We start from the raw sequence: 18,151 nt of genomic DNA on the forward strand, positions 1-18,151 counted from the left end.
AATTCACCCCTTTACCTCTTTTATCACTGATATTTGTACTCACTGCATAGCATAGATCACCAGCTCATTTTGCACGGACCCGCCCATCTCTTAGAACCCAGCCGTGCATTGGGCGGAAATCTCAAGATGTTGAAAGGAACTGCATTTACAAGCAACTTGATTCAGAAACTCAGAAGAGGGTGAACAGGAGAAAACTCCCTGTAGGAGAAATCACAGGTGAAGTAGAAAGAGCAGGGCCCTTGGATTCACACAGATGTGGGTCGTGGTATCTGCCCTGGCAAACACTAGTCAAGCGATCTTGCCGTAGCCATCTAACCTCTCCCGAGTCTTTCCAACGTACACAATGAGACTGATGGACTTTGCAAGGCTGTTACCGTGACTCGAGGAAATGACCTAAGGGACTAGAGCAGTATCTAGGCCAGTGACTGCTCAGCCCTCCCGCCTTCCTCACTTGGCCTCATCCTCACTCTCTATTTCCTGATCTGCCCTCCCCCCCGCCCCCCTAAATCATGGTATATAGAAGCCAATTAGTGTTACATTCCCTGACTTGTAGCAGCCATGGCTTTGGAGTACATTTAAGAACATGTGGTTACTTGTCTTCCGTTAGATCCACGTACAGAAATGTGAGAAAGGTTTTAGTTCTTTTGAATTTACTGTTCATTCTGGCAAAGTGAAAGTTTGTATCTCACTTAAAAACACTTTCAAAAAAGTTTCCCCTTGCCTGTTAGAAATTATAGGTTAAACTATCTTAATGAAATATAACTAAACTTTGCCGTTTTCCCACTTACTTAATTTATTTAATTTAAACCCCCCCCCCCATATTTGAACTAAGTTTTTGCTTGATGCCAACACCAGCCATCCCCAGGTGCCTGTGATTTTTGCCAGCTTTGCAACAATATGGTGGCTAAAGGGAATATAGAGTTATTTTTAGAGTAATTCATGATTAAATGCAATTTAGTATTTTATATTGGCCATGTGATCTCCTTGACTTTAATCTTCAAATCATGGAATTTTAAGAACTAGAAATTATTTTAGAACTTCTTATCTAAACTTTACCACTTCAAGACCCAGAGATATTAAATGTTTTCCCCAAAGTTCCCCAATCTGTTACTGCCAGATCTAGAACTCATGTCCTTACCTATCGTCTATTTCTTTTTCTACTATGACACAGTGGCTTTTCAATTGTTTTTCATATGATACAATAATAATCCTGCATAGGTATGGCATTTAATAGCGCTTTTTTTTTAAACAGAAGTCACAGAAAGGATGCAATGTGTTAAAAGACCCTGATTTTTAGTTTCTCCAATAGATTACGTTCAAGTAATAGCCAAAAAGTATTTTACAGACTAAAATGGAAGTCTTCAGTCTTTAAAAGGCTAATGCAAAACGTGACCAATGGGGGGAAAGCTAATACAGCCTTTTGGATTAATTTGCTTAACTTTGCCTAGCCCCTTTTAAAAAATTACCCAAGCTCCTGTTGAAGCCAGCAAAAAACATCTGTTGACTTATTTATAGCCACAATTTCTAAGAAGCATATTCTATAGCAGATGAAAAAGTAGTTGACAGCTCATAATTCATAAAGTTACTGAGGCCTAATCTAACAGAACAAAATGTACAAAACTAGCTCCCGTGGTTCAGGCCCTATCACTTCCCTTTTAACTGAAGACAGAAGTGGTGCAACAAAGTGAAGTATAGGTTGTTCTGGTGGTTAAGAAAGAGGCGACTGGGTCCTTTTTTCATTAACAACATCACAGGTATTGTAATATTTCCATTGTAGGAAACCAGCGTTTTTCTGACCATTCCCACTTTTCACTGGAAGTTTGAACAGGGTGCGACCTACAAATTGTTACCAACGTATTTTCTATCAAGAATCTAAAGGGCTGATGAAAATGACTCATTGAATACTTCTGTATCTGGGGCAAGCTTAACTTTTTTCTTCATTCCTTTTCTTTGACCACTTGTTATATTTGACATAGCCACTATGATATAGTCAGCCCTGCTGACTTTTAAGCAATTATAAAAATACACCCACTCCTCACATGTCACCTATCTATATTTTTTAGCTCACTTCTGATCATCTTTTTGGGAACATAGTCAGATACCTTTCTAAAATCAATATGTTTTATACTTTGCTTCTGGTCTATCTGTAGGACGTCCTGTCTATCACAGTTTTTAAAAAAAAAGGGTAGATTAGTCTGGTACAAATAAGTCTTATAGCATAGTGCTATTTATTACCCTGTGCCTTTTTTTGAGACTGTAATGATATGATCCAACTGCTGCCCAAATTGACCCATCTAAAATTGTTATCCTTAAAAAGAAAATCATATCCAGAACAAGTCCATGGATTTCTTTAGCTGAGAGGTGAATAGCCTCTTGTTCATTTCACTATTGATTTTTGTACATTGTGAGATGAGAGAATTTATTAGCCCACCAGAATTACTCACATTTGTCTGAGGTAGTGAAAGTATGGCTCTGTTTTTTAAAAACTCTGATTCCTCACACAATTGTTAATGGTTGTGTTTACTTTTATCTCACAATTGCTACCCTTTATTGTATATGTGGATAGGTTAGTTTTCTATCAGTGATTCTTTTAAAAACATTTAATCAAAAAGTATGATTAAATACTATCTTCCCTTCTTAATTTTCTTTGCTAGCTGATAGGGAATTTTCTATTCAGTTATTTTCAGGCCCCTTGTCCTTCTTGCCTTTATTTACTTTTTCTTTCCAATCCTATAGACACGTCATCTTTTTCCTTTTCTCTGCCTCTTTGATCATGAGCATTTTAACTCCCTTCATATACTTATTAAGCATATCATATTAATATTTTATTTTGGAATCTTTGAAATATAAGTTACTATATATATATATATATATATATATATATATATAATTTTTTTTGGTAAATTTTTTTCTGGGCCCTTTCCTCATCGATGATTAACGAAAATAAGTCCATTTGTACCTTGCTGAAAGTGATGTTAGCCAGCTATATTTAGCTAAACAAAACCCATTACATCCTTGGGGAAGAATGTGCTTAGTTTAGCCTTATGAGAAAATATTTAACAAATGCTGTCCTGAAAATATTTAGCCTGGCTGAGTGGACTGGCAAGAGTTTAATCCTGATAAAGCCGAGGTGATGGCGAGAAGCTGGCCCTCCAGTCCAAGCTCAGGTTGAACAAACGCACCTCTTGTCACTAAGGGTTGTAGCTGTGGGTGTCTCCTGTTGCCAAGTGCTTCACCATCAGTATCCTGCAAAGATTTTCCACCCCCTTCTCATGGCTCCAGAATGGCGTCATGCAGCAGGTCTGCCTAAGGAGGAAATGAGGTTCATGGAATGGTTTTATGGCCAGCTTGGAAGTTGATCTGTTCTTTAAAATCCTAGCTTTACCACTGACTGCTGGCATGTCTTTGACCAGCTTGCTGAACTTAGCCTCAGTTTCCTCCTCTGTAAAATGGGGACAATTATAATACCACACAAGGTTCTGCACACTAAATGAGATAAAGCACATAAAGTGTTGAGCAGTTTCCAACACTTATTGTTCAATACTATCAGTAGTATTGGGGACTAATACTACTAGTAGATGGGAACTATCAGTAGTAGTAGTACTAGTAGTAGTGTGTTAGGTCAGCCTTTCTAATATATCCTTGCCTTCCCACCACCATCCCCCTAGCCCCTAAATTTAAAGACCTGAGTTTTCTTGACTGTGGCAAGGTAGGAAAAGCTCTGATGTGGACATCAGAACTGAGTTCTAGCCCTTGGCCTGAACTTCTGTGGGACCTTGGGCAAGTTGTGACCCACACGATCTCACCCCACACAATGGTACACAGATGCACAGAGCAGTAGTAATAAGGTCACACCTTGGTCTACATTTTGCTGGTGATCTTTAAATGAAGCCTTCTATCAGCCAGAACCTTGGAAGAGAAGAAAAATGCTAATCTTTCTCTTTTGGTATCTAATTGGGTATAATAGCAGATCTAATTAGATTTGATAGCCAGACCCTCTGAGTTAGGCAGCCTCACTTGCCTGACACATGTTTAGATGTTGGGCCATGGGATCTGGTATAAGATCAGCCCATGAAGCCAGGACATTTAGGCAACAAGTTATCAGTGTGGAGGTTAATCGTTGGGAGTCTGTCTCCCACAGAGATCTGGATTTCCTCTCTCTGATTGGTGGATTCATTCTTAATCCTTGCTACTCAAAGTGTGGTCTAAGGACCAGCAGCCTGGGCATCACCTGGGAGCTTGCTGCAAATGCAGAATCCTGAACCTCACCCTGATCTACTGAATCAGGTTATTAATCCACATTAAAGTTTAGGAAGCACTGCCCTAAACGGCTGCCCTTGGGAGTATTCTGTCTGACACAGAGGATGTTTACTAAATACTGGTAGAATTTGTATTTGGCATTAATTTTTTTCTAGATTTACAGCTTCTTTCCCCTCTTTGGGTATAACATGTTGATGTGTTAGGTAGCTCGGATTGCCGTGACAAAATACCATATCCTGGGTGGCTTAAACAACAAAAATTGGTTTCTCAGTTCAGTTCATGTGACTGAAGGTCTGAGATCCAGGTGCCAGCATAGTTGAGTTCTGGTGGGGGCCCTTACCTGGCTTGCAGACAGTGCCTCATTTTGTGTTCTCATGTGGCAGAGAGAGAAAGAGGAAGCTCTCTGGTGTCTCTTCTTATAAGGGCACTGATCCCATCGTGATGGCCCCCACCCTCATGATGTCATCTCTACTTAATTACCTCCCAAAGGTCGCATCTCCAAATACCCTCACATTGGGAGTTAAGGCTTCAACATGTGAATTTTGAGGGATGCAGTTCAGTCCACGGCACCTGATTTCTACACCTTACTTTGAGATGCATCCAAAAAAGTAAGATGGGCTGATGGAAAGATATGTAATAAATATAGTAAATATTTAAATATAGTAAATGTTAATTATAGAGTCTAGGATGAGGATATATGGACATTCACTGGTCAGTTCTTTCTAGTATGTTTACAATTGCCAGAGAAAAAGCCCTGCTCTTTCTTTAGTTACTGGAACAGAATCTGGTGGTTCTTTTCTCTGATTTCCACCTGGGCTTTCTTAAAACTGCCTCACTGGACAGCTTTGCCTCTTCGGCAGTGCCCCCCTCTGCCCTCTCTCCTTGGTCAGCCAACGTCCTGCTTCTTCGCTGTTACTTAGTGAGGTTCCAGCCTCCACTGAAATGCTTCTTTCTGGTCTCTGGTTTCCCCACTAGTGTCCTTCTGTCCAGTTTCTGTCTTACCTCCGCCCTCTCCTGATCAGAGGATCCTTCAATTCTTGTGAGATTGAGGTTTCACAAGTTACATTGGAAGAGCCTGCTGTATTGTTTTTAAGCATTTCTACTATTTTCTGCCTTTGGCCGTGAAATCTGTTGTCAGATAAAAGTGGGAGAGAAGTGAGTGCCATGTTCTGCCCCTAGGGAGAGAGCATGGCTCACCTGGGGCCCCAACCTCCCTCTTGTTGTTCATGGGGCTCCCATTGTCTTCTCTTTATGACCTTAATTATCTGCAGTTCAAGATGTTTTCTAGTGAGGGGCAATGTACTGACTTGTTTATTTGGGGGGAAGCTCAAAAGCTCGTGTTATTAGGGTCATTTTACTTGAACACACCAGAAAGTACTATGGCTGCCCACTTGTAGGATGGAGCATCCGGTATCTGTGTGTCATGTGACACCCTTGCCAGTTACCCTTAAATTAGCCTTGGTGGGAAATTCGGGGAAACTTATCACAGGTTTCTCTCCTTGACTGGGACTTGTAGACTCTGGTGGAGAGAAACAGGTCCAGGCTGAACTCAGGGACACTATTCATGAGCTTTGTGACCAAATGACTTAATTTATCTCAGTCTCCCCACCTTTAAATTGAGGGTGATAAGGAACTGCTATGAAAAATAAGTGAAAGCATGTCTGTAAAATACTGAGTGTGGAGGTGTGAGTCCTAATTGATGTTCGGTAATAGTCATTCACCCAAGAAACTCAAGGGCCCATTGGGTATGTGTCACATGATTTTCCCTTCTTTCTTTCCCTTTTGGGGCCTCTCAGTCACACTTAATACAAAATCTTTCTAAGCCAACAGACCAAAGGATCAACTTGCCTTATAAACCATTAGCCTCCGAAATCCCGGGGACTCAACTATAAATTATTTTCCTGGTGGGGAGAGGGGGGTGTCCCCTTCTCTTCCCCATTTATCTCCTGCCCAGAATCTTAATTTGCTGTATGCTGTAAATTGTAATCTTTAAATCAGACTCCAATTTAGGTGATAAGAATCACAATTAGGCTAGCCTGTCAAAGATTAAATGTAATCATGCATTTCAATCTCCACACAGAGGCTTTAACCGAGGTCATCAGAAGTGAAGCTGTACAGGTTTCTGGTAACGGACTGTACTGCTGAACTGAATGAATAAGCATTTTCAGAACTCTAATGAAAAACTGATGAACTCATAAAAGTGCTAACAAAAGATCAAGACGAAAAAAAAAATTAATTACATGGGACTGAGTGAACTGATGAGGATGAGTATAATTTTTGTGACTTTCTGTCTGAATTTAAAAAAAAAAAAAAAAAAAAAAAAATTCCACAAGGACTCAGAGGCAAAGAATATACAAATCAATTTTCACTGCAAAGTAAAGGAGCTGTTACAGTGGAGGATTACTGGACTGAATGTCAATACTATGACATAGTATGAGTGTGTTTCATGTTTGGTAATTGCAATCATTGTTGCTTTTGTTGTGGTCATCCATGTACAATGCTTGGTGTCAGTCGATTTATCTCTTGTAAAAATAAAATACAGTGTGTGTGTGAAAAAAAAAAAAAAAAAAAAAAAAAGAAGTGAAGCTGTAATGTCTGCTTATGTTTAATAAAGTCTTTGCCTGCTGTTTGTTTCCTGTATAGTCTCTTGTCTAGAAATAAATTAAATGGGCAGAGGATCTCAGATTCCTTTTATTTGTTTTTAAGCTGTGAAGCAGAAGAGATAAACCGGAGAAGATAAACTTAAAGATATTAAAGACTAATTAGTTTAGGGTATCTGAAAAGATTTGCAAACTTCTTGTTTAAATCTGTTGACAACTCTTATTAATTCCCTCTGACTAGTTATCCCTGAAAATAGTGTAGTTATGGCTGAAGATTTACTTTCACATCTACTCTTTCTACTCCCATTTTCAGTTGCCCCTATTTTTTTTCCTTCCTTCTGCAAAAGAAAAATCCTTGTTTCCACCAAGTTCAATATCCTTCCAACTTCATCTTTCCTTTACATTCAGAAAACTGGAGTATAATAACTCAAATAGATAATCCTTATAGGAGAAAGTGCAATGTATTGAAAATCATGTGATAATTTATATATGACTTCTGAAAAGATATTGAGTGTTTTTATATGTAGAAAGGCAAAATGCAGATGTCTACCCTAATTAAATGTTTCCTGTTTGCCACCTTAAAAAAGTATTGAGAATTCTTTCAGTCTTATAATAATTTCTGGTGTTAAAATTTGCCATTGCAATTGGGTATTTTAAAAATCTGTGAATAATAAAGAAAAAGATTACATGAATAATTCTCAATTAATAATAGCTACCCATTAGTTTGTGCTTGCTACATTCTAGGCACTGTGCTTACCCATGTTTGTTTATACAGTATTTATTTAATCCTTGTTACACTTAAAATTATTCCCATTTTACAGATGAAGAAACTGGGATTCAAGTTAATTAGCATACCCAAGATTACACTCAGTAAGTGGCAAAACCAAGATTAAAACCCAGGTCTCTTTGGCTTTAAACCTGTGTTTTTAATAATTTCTCTACTGCTGATTAAACAGGTGTGTTCCAAAATTAAGGAACTCATAATTGGTGGTGGTGGTTTTTTTCTTTTTTTTTCTTTTTTTTTTTTTTTTGCTTTGTTTCAGTTTTTAGCTGCATTATCTTAGCCAGCATTTGTTTTGGCTTTGCCCATAGAACTTGAGAAGTTTAAACCTTCAGAGTATTAACCATTATAAGCATAAAGTATGAACATGCTTGTAAGGTTTATTTAAGAAAAGTATAGGGATTTGTTAGATTTTTGCCCACCAGAATGTACATTTCTCATTTGAAAGAATGAGAGAGACTGTTTTAGGCAGGACTAAAGTTTTGATTCAGCTACAATTTAATAGACAAGCATCTTGATTTAATATTGATGCACACTTTGCATATACTTTCTTTTCTGTGTATTTGTATTACATTTTAAAAGGTAAGTGGCAGCTTTTTATGTACGTCCAAGCTGCTTCCATCAGTAATGGAATACTTGGCTTGGGCAGTCTCTGGAGTCCCAGAATTTCAGCTTAAACTTTCCATTCGTCCCTTCCAGGCACTAACTCTAAAATATCCTTTTTTATGGAGAAGGCCTCCAAAAGGTGCAGCTGTGTGCTGGTTTCATCTTGCACTTTGTAGCGGCGTTGGCACCATTTAACGTGAGGAATGCCACTATCTCCCACACACCACTGGTGCCCAGGGACTGTTCAGGCCTGTCCCTGTTAGTGATTTGGGAAGGGCCTAAGTCAGGAGAGAAGGCTCTCTTCTGTGTGACTCCTTGTCACCAGGGCAAAGGGGGAAAATAGAACTAGTGGAAAACGCAGCACTGATGATGTGTCATCAAAAATTCTTTCGACAACCTGGGACACCTACTTCATTGGTGTTCCTGTTAAAGACTGATTCCTCTCTTCTTTTGAAATGATACACGTCTTGGCTTCACCACCGCTTTTAGACCCTTTGCTGTTCTTTCTTATCTTCTTTCTCCTTAAGTAATACTGATTTCTTTTGATGAAAAGCGATTCAGCTAAGTGAAAAACTGGTGTTAGCTTGTCATAGAGGAATCTAAAATTCACCCAGTTTTAAGAGTGGACTTGGCTCTCCAGATGTGTACATCTGGCTACAGCAGGATTCAAAAACCAAAAAACATTCCTCATTCAGATATAGAAATCTGCCTGAAAGGTGAAATCAAATGAGAATTTACATGTAAACTTGATGAGTATCATGCTCTGCTAATTTGTGTTTTGTTTAATAGCCACCAGGTACAATCTCTACATTGTGTGTGTGTGTGTGTGTGTCTATATATATATATATATTTAGTTCCGTTATGTTTTAGTGTATTGAACTGTATGATGTGGTACTTTATCATGGACTTTTCAAAGAACAACTTGCCAAACTTGGTACTTCCTAGCCATTGTCATTTCCTGTTGGAATTTTTTTAAAATGGGATCTAACGGAAGCATAAATATTGACCTTGTGTATTTAATAAAATGAAAGGAATAGTTGATTTTAGGATTGTTGAAATAATTAATATTTTGCTTTAGAATGCTTTTTAGACTTTCACTGTTAATTGATCCTATTGCACGAAGTAGAAAATGTGAACTTTAAAAGCTTACTGGGTGAAGCTTCCACATCCCATATGTTTAAATATTTTCAAGGGGAAATGGATTGAATCATAGATATTGTACTAGAGAATAGGAAATCCTTGAATTGTTATTTTAAAAAACCTTGTCTCTTTGTAAAATTTACCTTTTAAAACTCCCATTGAAAAACTTTGATCAGTTATGATGCTTTATACATCTGGGTAATAAGCTTTTTTCAATATTAACAAAATTCAGTGGTAAATTCACTTGATATGTTACAAAGGAGTACCTGTACTTCCTAATATATATGTCTAGTTTTTATCTTTTTAAAGTATTCTGGGGTGTACTTTGAGAAAAATGTTCTTATAGATACCTGATAGCCATCACAATGCTTTTTAGAAACTTCATGTAGTACTTGTATGAGTGAAACAAATGATACTTTGCAGCTCAGGATATGCTGCATGGAAAGTAAGCTACCATGTTTTGCCAAAGAAACATTGAAAGGACTAAGGACAGGCTTTTTTTTTCCTCCTTCTTCAAGCTGAAGTGGCAGAAACAATTTTATATGTCGTATTTGCCAACCCAGTAATATAACAACTCTTGGGTGCATATTTCAATCACAATTAGGTGAAATCTTTAATTATCACTTAATTTAACTTTCACATCTGCCTGCAGAAATGATCGCGTTGATAAGATTCTGAAAGGAGATAACCCTTTATTAAGTAATTCCATTTTTAGTTGCCAACTTTAAGGGGTTTTTTTTCTTTTTTTAATTTAAAAAAATGCCTGTGTAATTTATGAGGGAAGGAAAAGAGGAACGAGGCATGTTAGTTGGATGAGTGTCGTGTGGATATGTGGGCTCATGCATGTACTGTTTAATCTTTAGCTTTTTGCATTTGGCTGTGCTGAGATCTGTAAGTTTGAGAGGGCTAAGAAGAGACGCTCCAGTGAGTCCTAATTAATAATATTTCTCTACACCATATCTCTGCCTTTATGTTTTCCTTCTGTTACATGTGCTGATAGGATGATATTTCATTTTGCTCAGTGTAGAAGGGCATCTGTGAGGGAGGCTATTTTTGTGAGCTGATAATCTAAGGCAAAGGGAAGTAGTTTATAATTTATCAGAGGAATGAGATGCTATGCTCTTTCATTTTATAGTATTTCTTTTTTTATTTTACAGTGCTTTTAACTAAAAAAAACTATGAAACTTTCAAGATATTTGTGTTTTTTATTAAACTATAGTTGATTTACAGTATTGTGTTAGTTTCAGGCATACAGCACAGCGATTCAGTTTCGTATATATATTCTTCAGATTCTCTTCCCTTATAGGTTATTACAGAATATTGAGTCTAGTTCCCTGTGCTGTACAGTAGGTCCTTGTTGGTTATCTATTTTATATAAAGTAGTGTGCATATGTCAATCCCAACCTCCTAATTTATCCCTCCCCCCCACCCCAAGATATTTGTATTTTTAAGTGCTTTTCGGGTATACTCCTATTTTAACAGATTTGGGCGACGTCATTGCTGGATTTTTTCAGGCAGGGGGTGGGGGTCACCCGCATGGATTTGCTTATCATATATAGTATGTCCTAGAAGTTATTACTAACCCAAAACAGATGACTAGCTCCATTCCTGGATATTCTGATTCTGGGGGTTTGTAGTCGTACCCAGCATTCTGTCTTCCTGGCAAGTTCTCCAGATGATACATAGGCACAGGCCAGTGGGGGGGGGGGGGGGGGACCAGCGAGATGAAGTGTCCATTCAGCTGTCTGCATCGTGACTGTCTGGCAAGTCCGCGGCATATCTGTCCTGCTTTCATGAAGTGCGAAATGTGTTCAAGTGCTGTTGCAGTAGGACAAAGTGGCCCAGGAAACTGAGTGATAAATTTTCCGTGCCCTGCGTTCAGATGTTGATAAGCCCCGTGTCCAGATGCCATGTCCTCCAGGACAGCTTTCAGTGGGGTCTTTGTAGCACGAAGTCAACTCAGGAATCTTTCATCTGGTGTTGACAAAACTTGCCCTTGCTCAGGCTATAGGACTGCACTCTTCAATAGTGTGGTCACTAGCTACATACAGCTATCTCATTTTAAATCAATGAAAATTAAAAATTCACTTCCTCCGTTGCAATAGCTACATTTCAAGTGCTCAGGAGCACGTGTTGGGTAGCACAGCTAATAGAACATTTCCATCATCACAGAAAGTTCTTCTGGAGAGGGCTGCTATAGGATTTTCTTCCATAACTTAGCTCTTCTCCTTTTATCCTGGGTACTTGGAATGGCTAATAGCGTTAGGTGGCAAGATCACGTTACTGTCTATCTCAGGAAATAGTGCCACCAAAAAGGGTCTTCTACTACAGGGTCTGGGTTTCCGAAATGCCGTAAATCATACTTAATTCTCTAAGGTCAAAATTTAACATAATCTCACTTGACTATCGTCTTGTGAATCTGTTGTTTTTCTATGCTGACTCTGTTAGAAAGATGGGCTTCATTAGAAATGTGCTTAACATGATATATGGCTTACAATAAAAATCACACCACGAAAATCTCATTGAAACAAAATTGTCAATATTTAGTCTTTCTTATTAGATTATATTAACTATTCCTAGGTGAGAGTATATACACAGCATTGAACCTTAAGTGTCTACAAATTATTTATTGATGGCTGATAAACAGACTGCACATGTAGGTATTTTCATGAAGACTGTCATTTCACCTATATTTTGCACTTTGAGAAATTTGAGATGAGTATATTTAGCTCCCTCTTCTGGTATATTATGAGAAAAATATTTGTACTTTACTTTCATATATTTTTGGAGTGAAAATACAGTTATCAATGTTATGTTGAAGGGCATTATTTGTGTCATCCAATTAGACTTTTTTTTTCCTTTGTATCATTTGGTAAAACATGTAAATAAAAGCGTGGAAACAAGTTCATGAAAGCATCACATTTCTTAAGATATTAACTGACCAAAACATATGTAAGCAAATAAAGGCTTTTCAAGAGTAGGTCCATGGGGATTTAATTTGAGTCTCAAGTGGCCAGGGATCATTTGTCCTGGCTTCGGATCTGATATTAAGCCCACCCCGCCATTTGTGGGGCTTGGGGCAAAAGTACAAAAGGAAGCCCAAGCAGCCTGTGTCTAAATATTTTAAAGTTATAAATCATATATTGATTGTTAACAGACTGTTCAATAAGATATGTTCCATTCTCCTACCTGGACAGTTATTTCTTCACAATGACCAGGAAGCCAGATTTGGATTTAGAGTTCTTGGGTTCTCAGTTCTGCCCGAGAGTGTGGTGATACGGGGAGAGCTGGTTCCCAGCCCACCCCTGGCTTGGCCCTGCGCTGCCAGGACCTTTGCACGTCCAGACTCCGTTCCATCCTGAGCCCCACTCCCCAGGTCCAAAGGGGCACCCCTGCAGGGAGGTCTGCCCTGGGGAGGATGGACCTGGGGAAGAGGCCCGAGAGGCCACTGGGGCAAGGGATTCCAAGCTTCTGGGAAGTGTTCTGAGTGTGTCCTAGGAGAGAAGCAGTGGGCGTGTCCCCTTGGCCCCCCAAACTCATCACACTGTGGGAAGACGCACAGCTGGGGGGCGGCCCGCAAGGAGCCTTCTAAACACAGGTCCCAGTACGGGCTCTCTCTCGTTCCGGCCTGAGGTTGCTGCCATCCCAGTAGAACTGCATGACCTTGTGTTCCAGTCATCTTCACTGATGTTTACTGCGTTGGATTACCCCCGATTAAACATAACCGCGCAATTGTGCTTATTTGCAGCTTTGACTCTTCCAGACCTTGCAGAGCAGTTCGCCCCTCCTGACGTTGCTCCACTGCTTCTTATCAAGCTAGTGGAAGCCATTGAAAAGAAAGGTAATCCAGCTGGTAGAGGGGATCGGTTAACGGGTTATGGCCTGATTTCGTGGGTGTTATCATTTGTATTTGTCTGGTGGACATCCATTAAATACACTCCTTGCCACCTGTGCTGGACCCACAAGCTGTTTGTTGCAGTGACCTGGGGAGATAATCTTGGTCTGACTTCTGACTCTACACTAACATGTAGTTACTGTATGGAAGCCGTTAACTTCTCCCTATTTTAATAAAGAGAATTAACTTGCTCCTCAGTGGCCAGGTGATGTTGCCAAAGTTATTGACATGCCAGATAAGATGAATAGTAGGAGTTGACTTCCAGGAATATTTGGTACACATCTAGAATAGACACTGGATGGAAACTGGAATGTCTCTCTGGCCGCAGGCTCACACATTCTCCAGAGAGCTGTGTTTTGCATACTCGGTCTGTTTTGTGTCCTAGGTCTGGAATGTCCAACTCTATACAGAACACAGAGCTCCAGCAACCCAGCAGAATTACGACAGCTCCTTGATTGTGGTGAGTGTCACAGAGCTAGAAATACACATGGGAAAGACGATTCTCACCTTTCTGTTTCAGGTAAAGCACAAAACATGTGAGCTTAACTGTGCAACATTCTCAGTTTGAAGGGAGCTCAGAAATATGCACACTTCCCTCTGCCCTGTTATGGTAAGAGGGCAGACCTCTGATGTTTGTCTCCTGAGTTGGGTTAGGGTGTGTGTGTGCCTGCCTGCCTGCAGGTACTTGGCTGTCATCACAGCCATGAGCCTCTGGGTGCTGTAGAAACTGCAGGGGAGAGAAGCATCTTGGGATTTCTCTGCCTCTGCTTATCTACCATCTTTCTCTGACCCTGCCATTGGCTACATCTAATTCATCTGGACCAGTTAAAAAATTATTTATAAGTCTATGTCATTTAACAAAGGTCTCTTCTGACCTTTCCCTTTTTCCCTTTCTCTCTCTTTTTCCTTTTCTTTTCCCTTTCTTTCTGTCTTCCTTCCTTGCTTGCTTGCCTTTTCATGCCATATTTACATCAAGTAACATCATGATATTGTTATCTTCTGTAATGTGCTGGTAAACCAACTCTCTGGGGGGAAAAAAAAGCCCTGGTTTGTAGCATTTACCCACTTCTGTGGTGTAAATCTTCTCACCGTGGTTAATTTCAAGCTACCAATGCGTTATCACTGAACTCTTGGGAAGAATTGTGAGCCAGTACAAGTCGGCTCAAGCACACCATTGGTTAAATGACATCAATTAATTTAACCAAGTGGTGGCTTTATTACTTGTCCCTTCCCTCCTTTGCCATACAGAATAAAACTGTACAAATGTAAATTTACTGGCCATCATTCTAGCAAGTCATCTTCTACATCAACTTCTAGAATCTCTCAGATCCTTCATTCCCTCCCAGTACTTTTCTTTTTATTAATAATTTTTTGCCTCACACTATTTTAACTGAATTTGGGTGTTTGAACCAAAAGGAGTGAAACCCAGTTTTGGAAGAAGCACTTTCAGATGTGCAGTTATGCAAAGAATGCCCACATGACATTTAATAAACGAAAAAATTTGAAGTGTGAGGCAGCTTCAAAACGAGGCAGCTTATGAAAATTTCTAGAAAAGATGTTTCTGGGAAAAAAAAAAGGAGATTAGATCTTTATCATTCGATAGTTTTACTTGAAATGCACCGCCCAAATGTTTGAAGCTGAAAAAAAAATTTTTTTTTTAACTTTCATTTTTCCTTTGTACATGGAAATCAGTCTTACACGCACACAGGGCACATCCTCCTACACACATCCAGAGTAGGTCATTAGAAGTTGACTGGCAGAAAAATCAAGGTGAAAAGACTTGTTTTTCTTTATCTCTAACAGCTTTACCAGGGTGTTAAGGAAACACCAAATTTTGTCCTAGCCAATTGAAACAGAGATACATGTTTTGGTCAGAAAATTGGTCAAATCGAACATGTTAAAAGTCAAAGGAAATGTTTAGACTTCAGAGACCGATGAAATGGGAGTTATTTGCGAAAGAGCGGTTACGTTTTTAAGTGTGACCAAAAACAAAATGATGCAGTTGGGCTTTAAAAAAATCTTCACACCACCTGTGAGATGGAATAAATAACCCAAATTCACTTCAACAAGGTATTTTGACAGACAGCTTTCTTTCCCCATTTGAGATCAAAACACACATAGAAAACTGGTTTCCCTTGGACTCTGTGCTATAAAAGTGAATTTTGTGGCAAAACAAAAAGAGTAAACATTATCTCAATTTAGGAGTGAGGATCCTCCAGGACTGTTTCCAGCTTGAGGATTTTTCAGTCTATAAAAAATCATAATATCCTGGAGGAAGCTCAAAGATAAGTCACTTACACTAAAAACAAAACGTATGGCTTTTAACCAACCCCATGAATTAACCAATGTCTGAAAAGGACAGACGGGGGTGGAGGACAACAGCCTACATTTATTAGCACCTACTAAGTTATTTTATTTCATCCACACATCAGTCTTGTGATATAAATATTAGTAACTGCTGATGGTAAAGCCGTGACTTGCATCCAAATTGTTCTGACTCTCAAAGCCCTTATTCTTGTTTTTCCCCCACTATATTGCCCTAAAATAAAATATTTCTTTCTTGTTTTTTTTTTTTTTTTTAATTGTAATGGTGTGAATTATTTTCTTTCTCTCTTTCTCTCTCTCTTTTGGTTTCTCTTTACCTGAATCAGGCTTTTCCTTTAAAAGTTCTCATTACAAGAAACACCTATGTGTGTGACTCTGTGTGGTGATGGATATTAACTAGACTTACTGTGGTGATGGTTTAACAATGGTCTATGCAAACATCAAATCATTCTGTGGTACCCCTGAAACTGCTATAATGCTGTATGTCAAGATACCTCAATTTTAATTTATTTTTATTTTTTTTTAAAGAAACGGTAGAGTTTTTTGTTTTTTTTTTTTTGGCCGTGCCACACGGCATGTGGGATCTTAGTTCCCCAACCAGGGATCGATCCCACACCCCTCTGCACTGGAAGCACAGAGTCTTCACCACTGGACCGCCAGGGAAGTCCCAAGATACCTCAATTTTAAAAATCAGCCTTTTGCAGCCTCAGCACTGTGGACATTTTAGGATGGATAATTCTTTGTCGTCAAGGGACTGTTCTGTGCGTTGTAGGGTTTCAGCAGCACTCCTGGCCTCCACCCACTAGATGCCAGTGAGATTTTCCCCCGGTTGTGACAATCGGAAATGTCTCCAGGTGTTGAGAGATGTCTCCTAAGGGTGGAGGTGGGGCAGCAAAATTGAGGACCCCAGTGGAGAACCCTTTACTTAGATAGAGATCAGACGGGGAGGGGGACTCCATTCCAGAGGGAGAAGGGGTGAAGTGTTGGAGAGTCTGCTGGTTGCCAGTCAGGAGTAGACTCAGAAAAGCAGGGTAGAAGAGGGTGTAAACGCCCCAACCCAGACCTAAAGATTGGGTGGCTCTCTCTGAACTAATTTCCACAGTCATCACATGACAGATGTGTCTAGCTCTTGGCAGAGCACATTAGCATAGCTTTAATACAGAAAAGGAGACTGCTAGAATGGAAGTCAGAAACCCCAAGGAGCTTTGGAAGTTGTCTATAAATAAATAGAACATACTACATCGGCTCTAGTGGAAGTTGACATAAGGTGAGCTGATCCAAAGACTTGAAATAAGGTTATTTCATTCAAAGGTTATAAAGGCTCTTTGGAATACACCTCCTGTGTTGGAGAAGGGCTTCAGTGAATGAACATTACTCTCAGGACTTTGTGTAGCTCAGCTCACAAACATTCAACCAGCACATTCTCTGCTGAGCACAGAGGGATGTGAGAAGAGCAGGTGGGAGCCACATTCCGTGCCCTGGAGGGACTGTCAGTTCTAGGAGAGAGACTCGCAGTTACCATAGTGGGAAGTGTCAGGTGTCGTAGAGAGATGACTCCTGCCCGCAGGGGGGACGTGTGGAACCTTTAGCATCTTAATGTTTATACCTCATCGCCAAATGGTGTTTTAGGATGAGCAAATTAAGTAATAGGAATTGGCTGGGCAAAGTGATATTAAGTGAAGTATACAGGGGGCAAATTTGGGGGGAGGGGGCAGCAGCTTGCTGTAGAGTGGGTGGCTATGGAATGCTCCAACAGAGGTGCACGCACAGTTTTGTGTGACAGTCACACTAGTAGTTGCATTACTTTCCACGTGGACCCTTTAGGCAAAGACCCAGTCTTGCCCTTCCCCACACTTATCAGAGGTGTCATATGCCTCTGGTTTGTTCTTTGTGGGACATTTAAGTGATTTAAGCCCTTGCTTCTTTCTTTTCCTCAAACTAACCTATCCACATTTGCTACCAGCTCAGGACTTTCCTGAGCTTTATGGTATTGTACGATTATCTTTCATAGGTTCTGCCTGGTTAGTGGGACAGGTTTGGCTGATGATGACGATGCGTCCAAGGAGCTTTGTTAACTCAAAGCCTAAGTGCTTTGTAATATCACACCTGGTGCATGGGCATCCAGAATGCCACTTCTCCTCCTCGTGCTGAATACCTGCGAGTAAACTCTGATTCTCTCTCATCCTCTCCTAGGCCACAACCCAGTCCTGTCAATCTCCTGGTTAGGCTACTTCTTGATAATGTCTCACACGTTTCTAACGGTCCTGAAATCCAAATTACCACAAGTGGTATCAGTACTTCCAGCAGCGCTCCTTTCCGACTTATTTTGAACGCCACGATTAATAAAGCTGTTTAGAAATGCAGCATTTTGCTCGTCAGGTCCCCTGTTCTCCACTGAGTACGTGCACGAGTCCCCAGCTAATTTCCCTCAAGTCATCTTTCCTGTCCGTAGTGTGCATCCTTCAGCAGTGCCCGTCGTCCTCCCTGCCCGCAGCACCCCTTCTTTCCACCGGGCAGTGTGTCTCATTCTACCTCAAGTACTCA

The 18,151-nt window shown here is 39.9% G+C and overlaps 1 protein-coding gene across 2 annotated transcripts in view; it reads left to right on the forward strand.

The window, feature by feature from the left end:
- PIK3R1 (phosphoinositide-3-kinase regulatory subunit 1) overlaps positions 1-18,151 on the forward strand; it is an 86,507-nt gene that overhangs the window by 44,833 nt on the left and 23,523 nt on the right. For both annotated transcript variants that reach the window (XM_059916518.1, XM_059916519.1), the window contains exons 3-4: positions 13,136-13,228; positions 13,668-13,742. In XM_059916518.1, coding sequence (XP_059772501.1) covers positions 13,136-13,228; positions 13,668-13,742 — 168 coding nt within the window. The remainder of the gene's footprint in view (positions 1-13,135; positions 13,229-13,667; positions 13,743-18,151) is intronic.

Source organism: Balaenoptera ricei, chromosome 3, assembly GCF_028023285.1.
Source record: "Balaenoptera ricei isolate mBalRic1 chromosome 3, mBalRic1.hap2, whole genome shotgun sequence".
Lineage (NCBI taxonomy): Eukaryota > Metazoa > Chordata > Mammalia > Artiodactyla > Balaenopteridae > Balaenoptera > Balaenoptera ricei.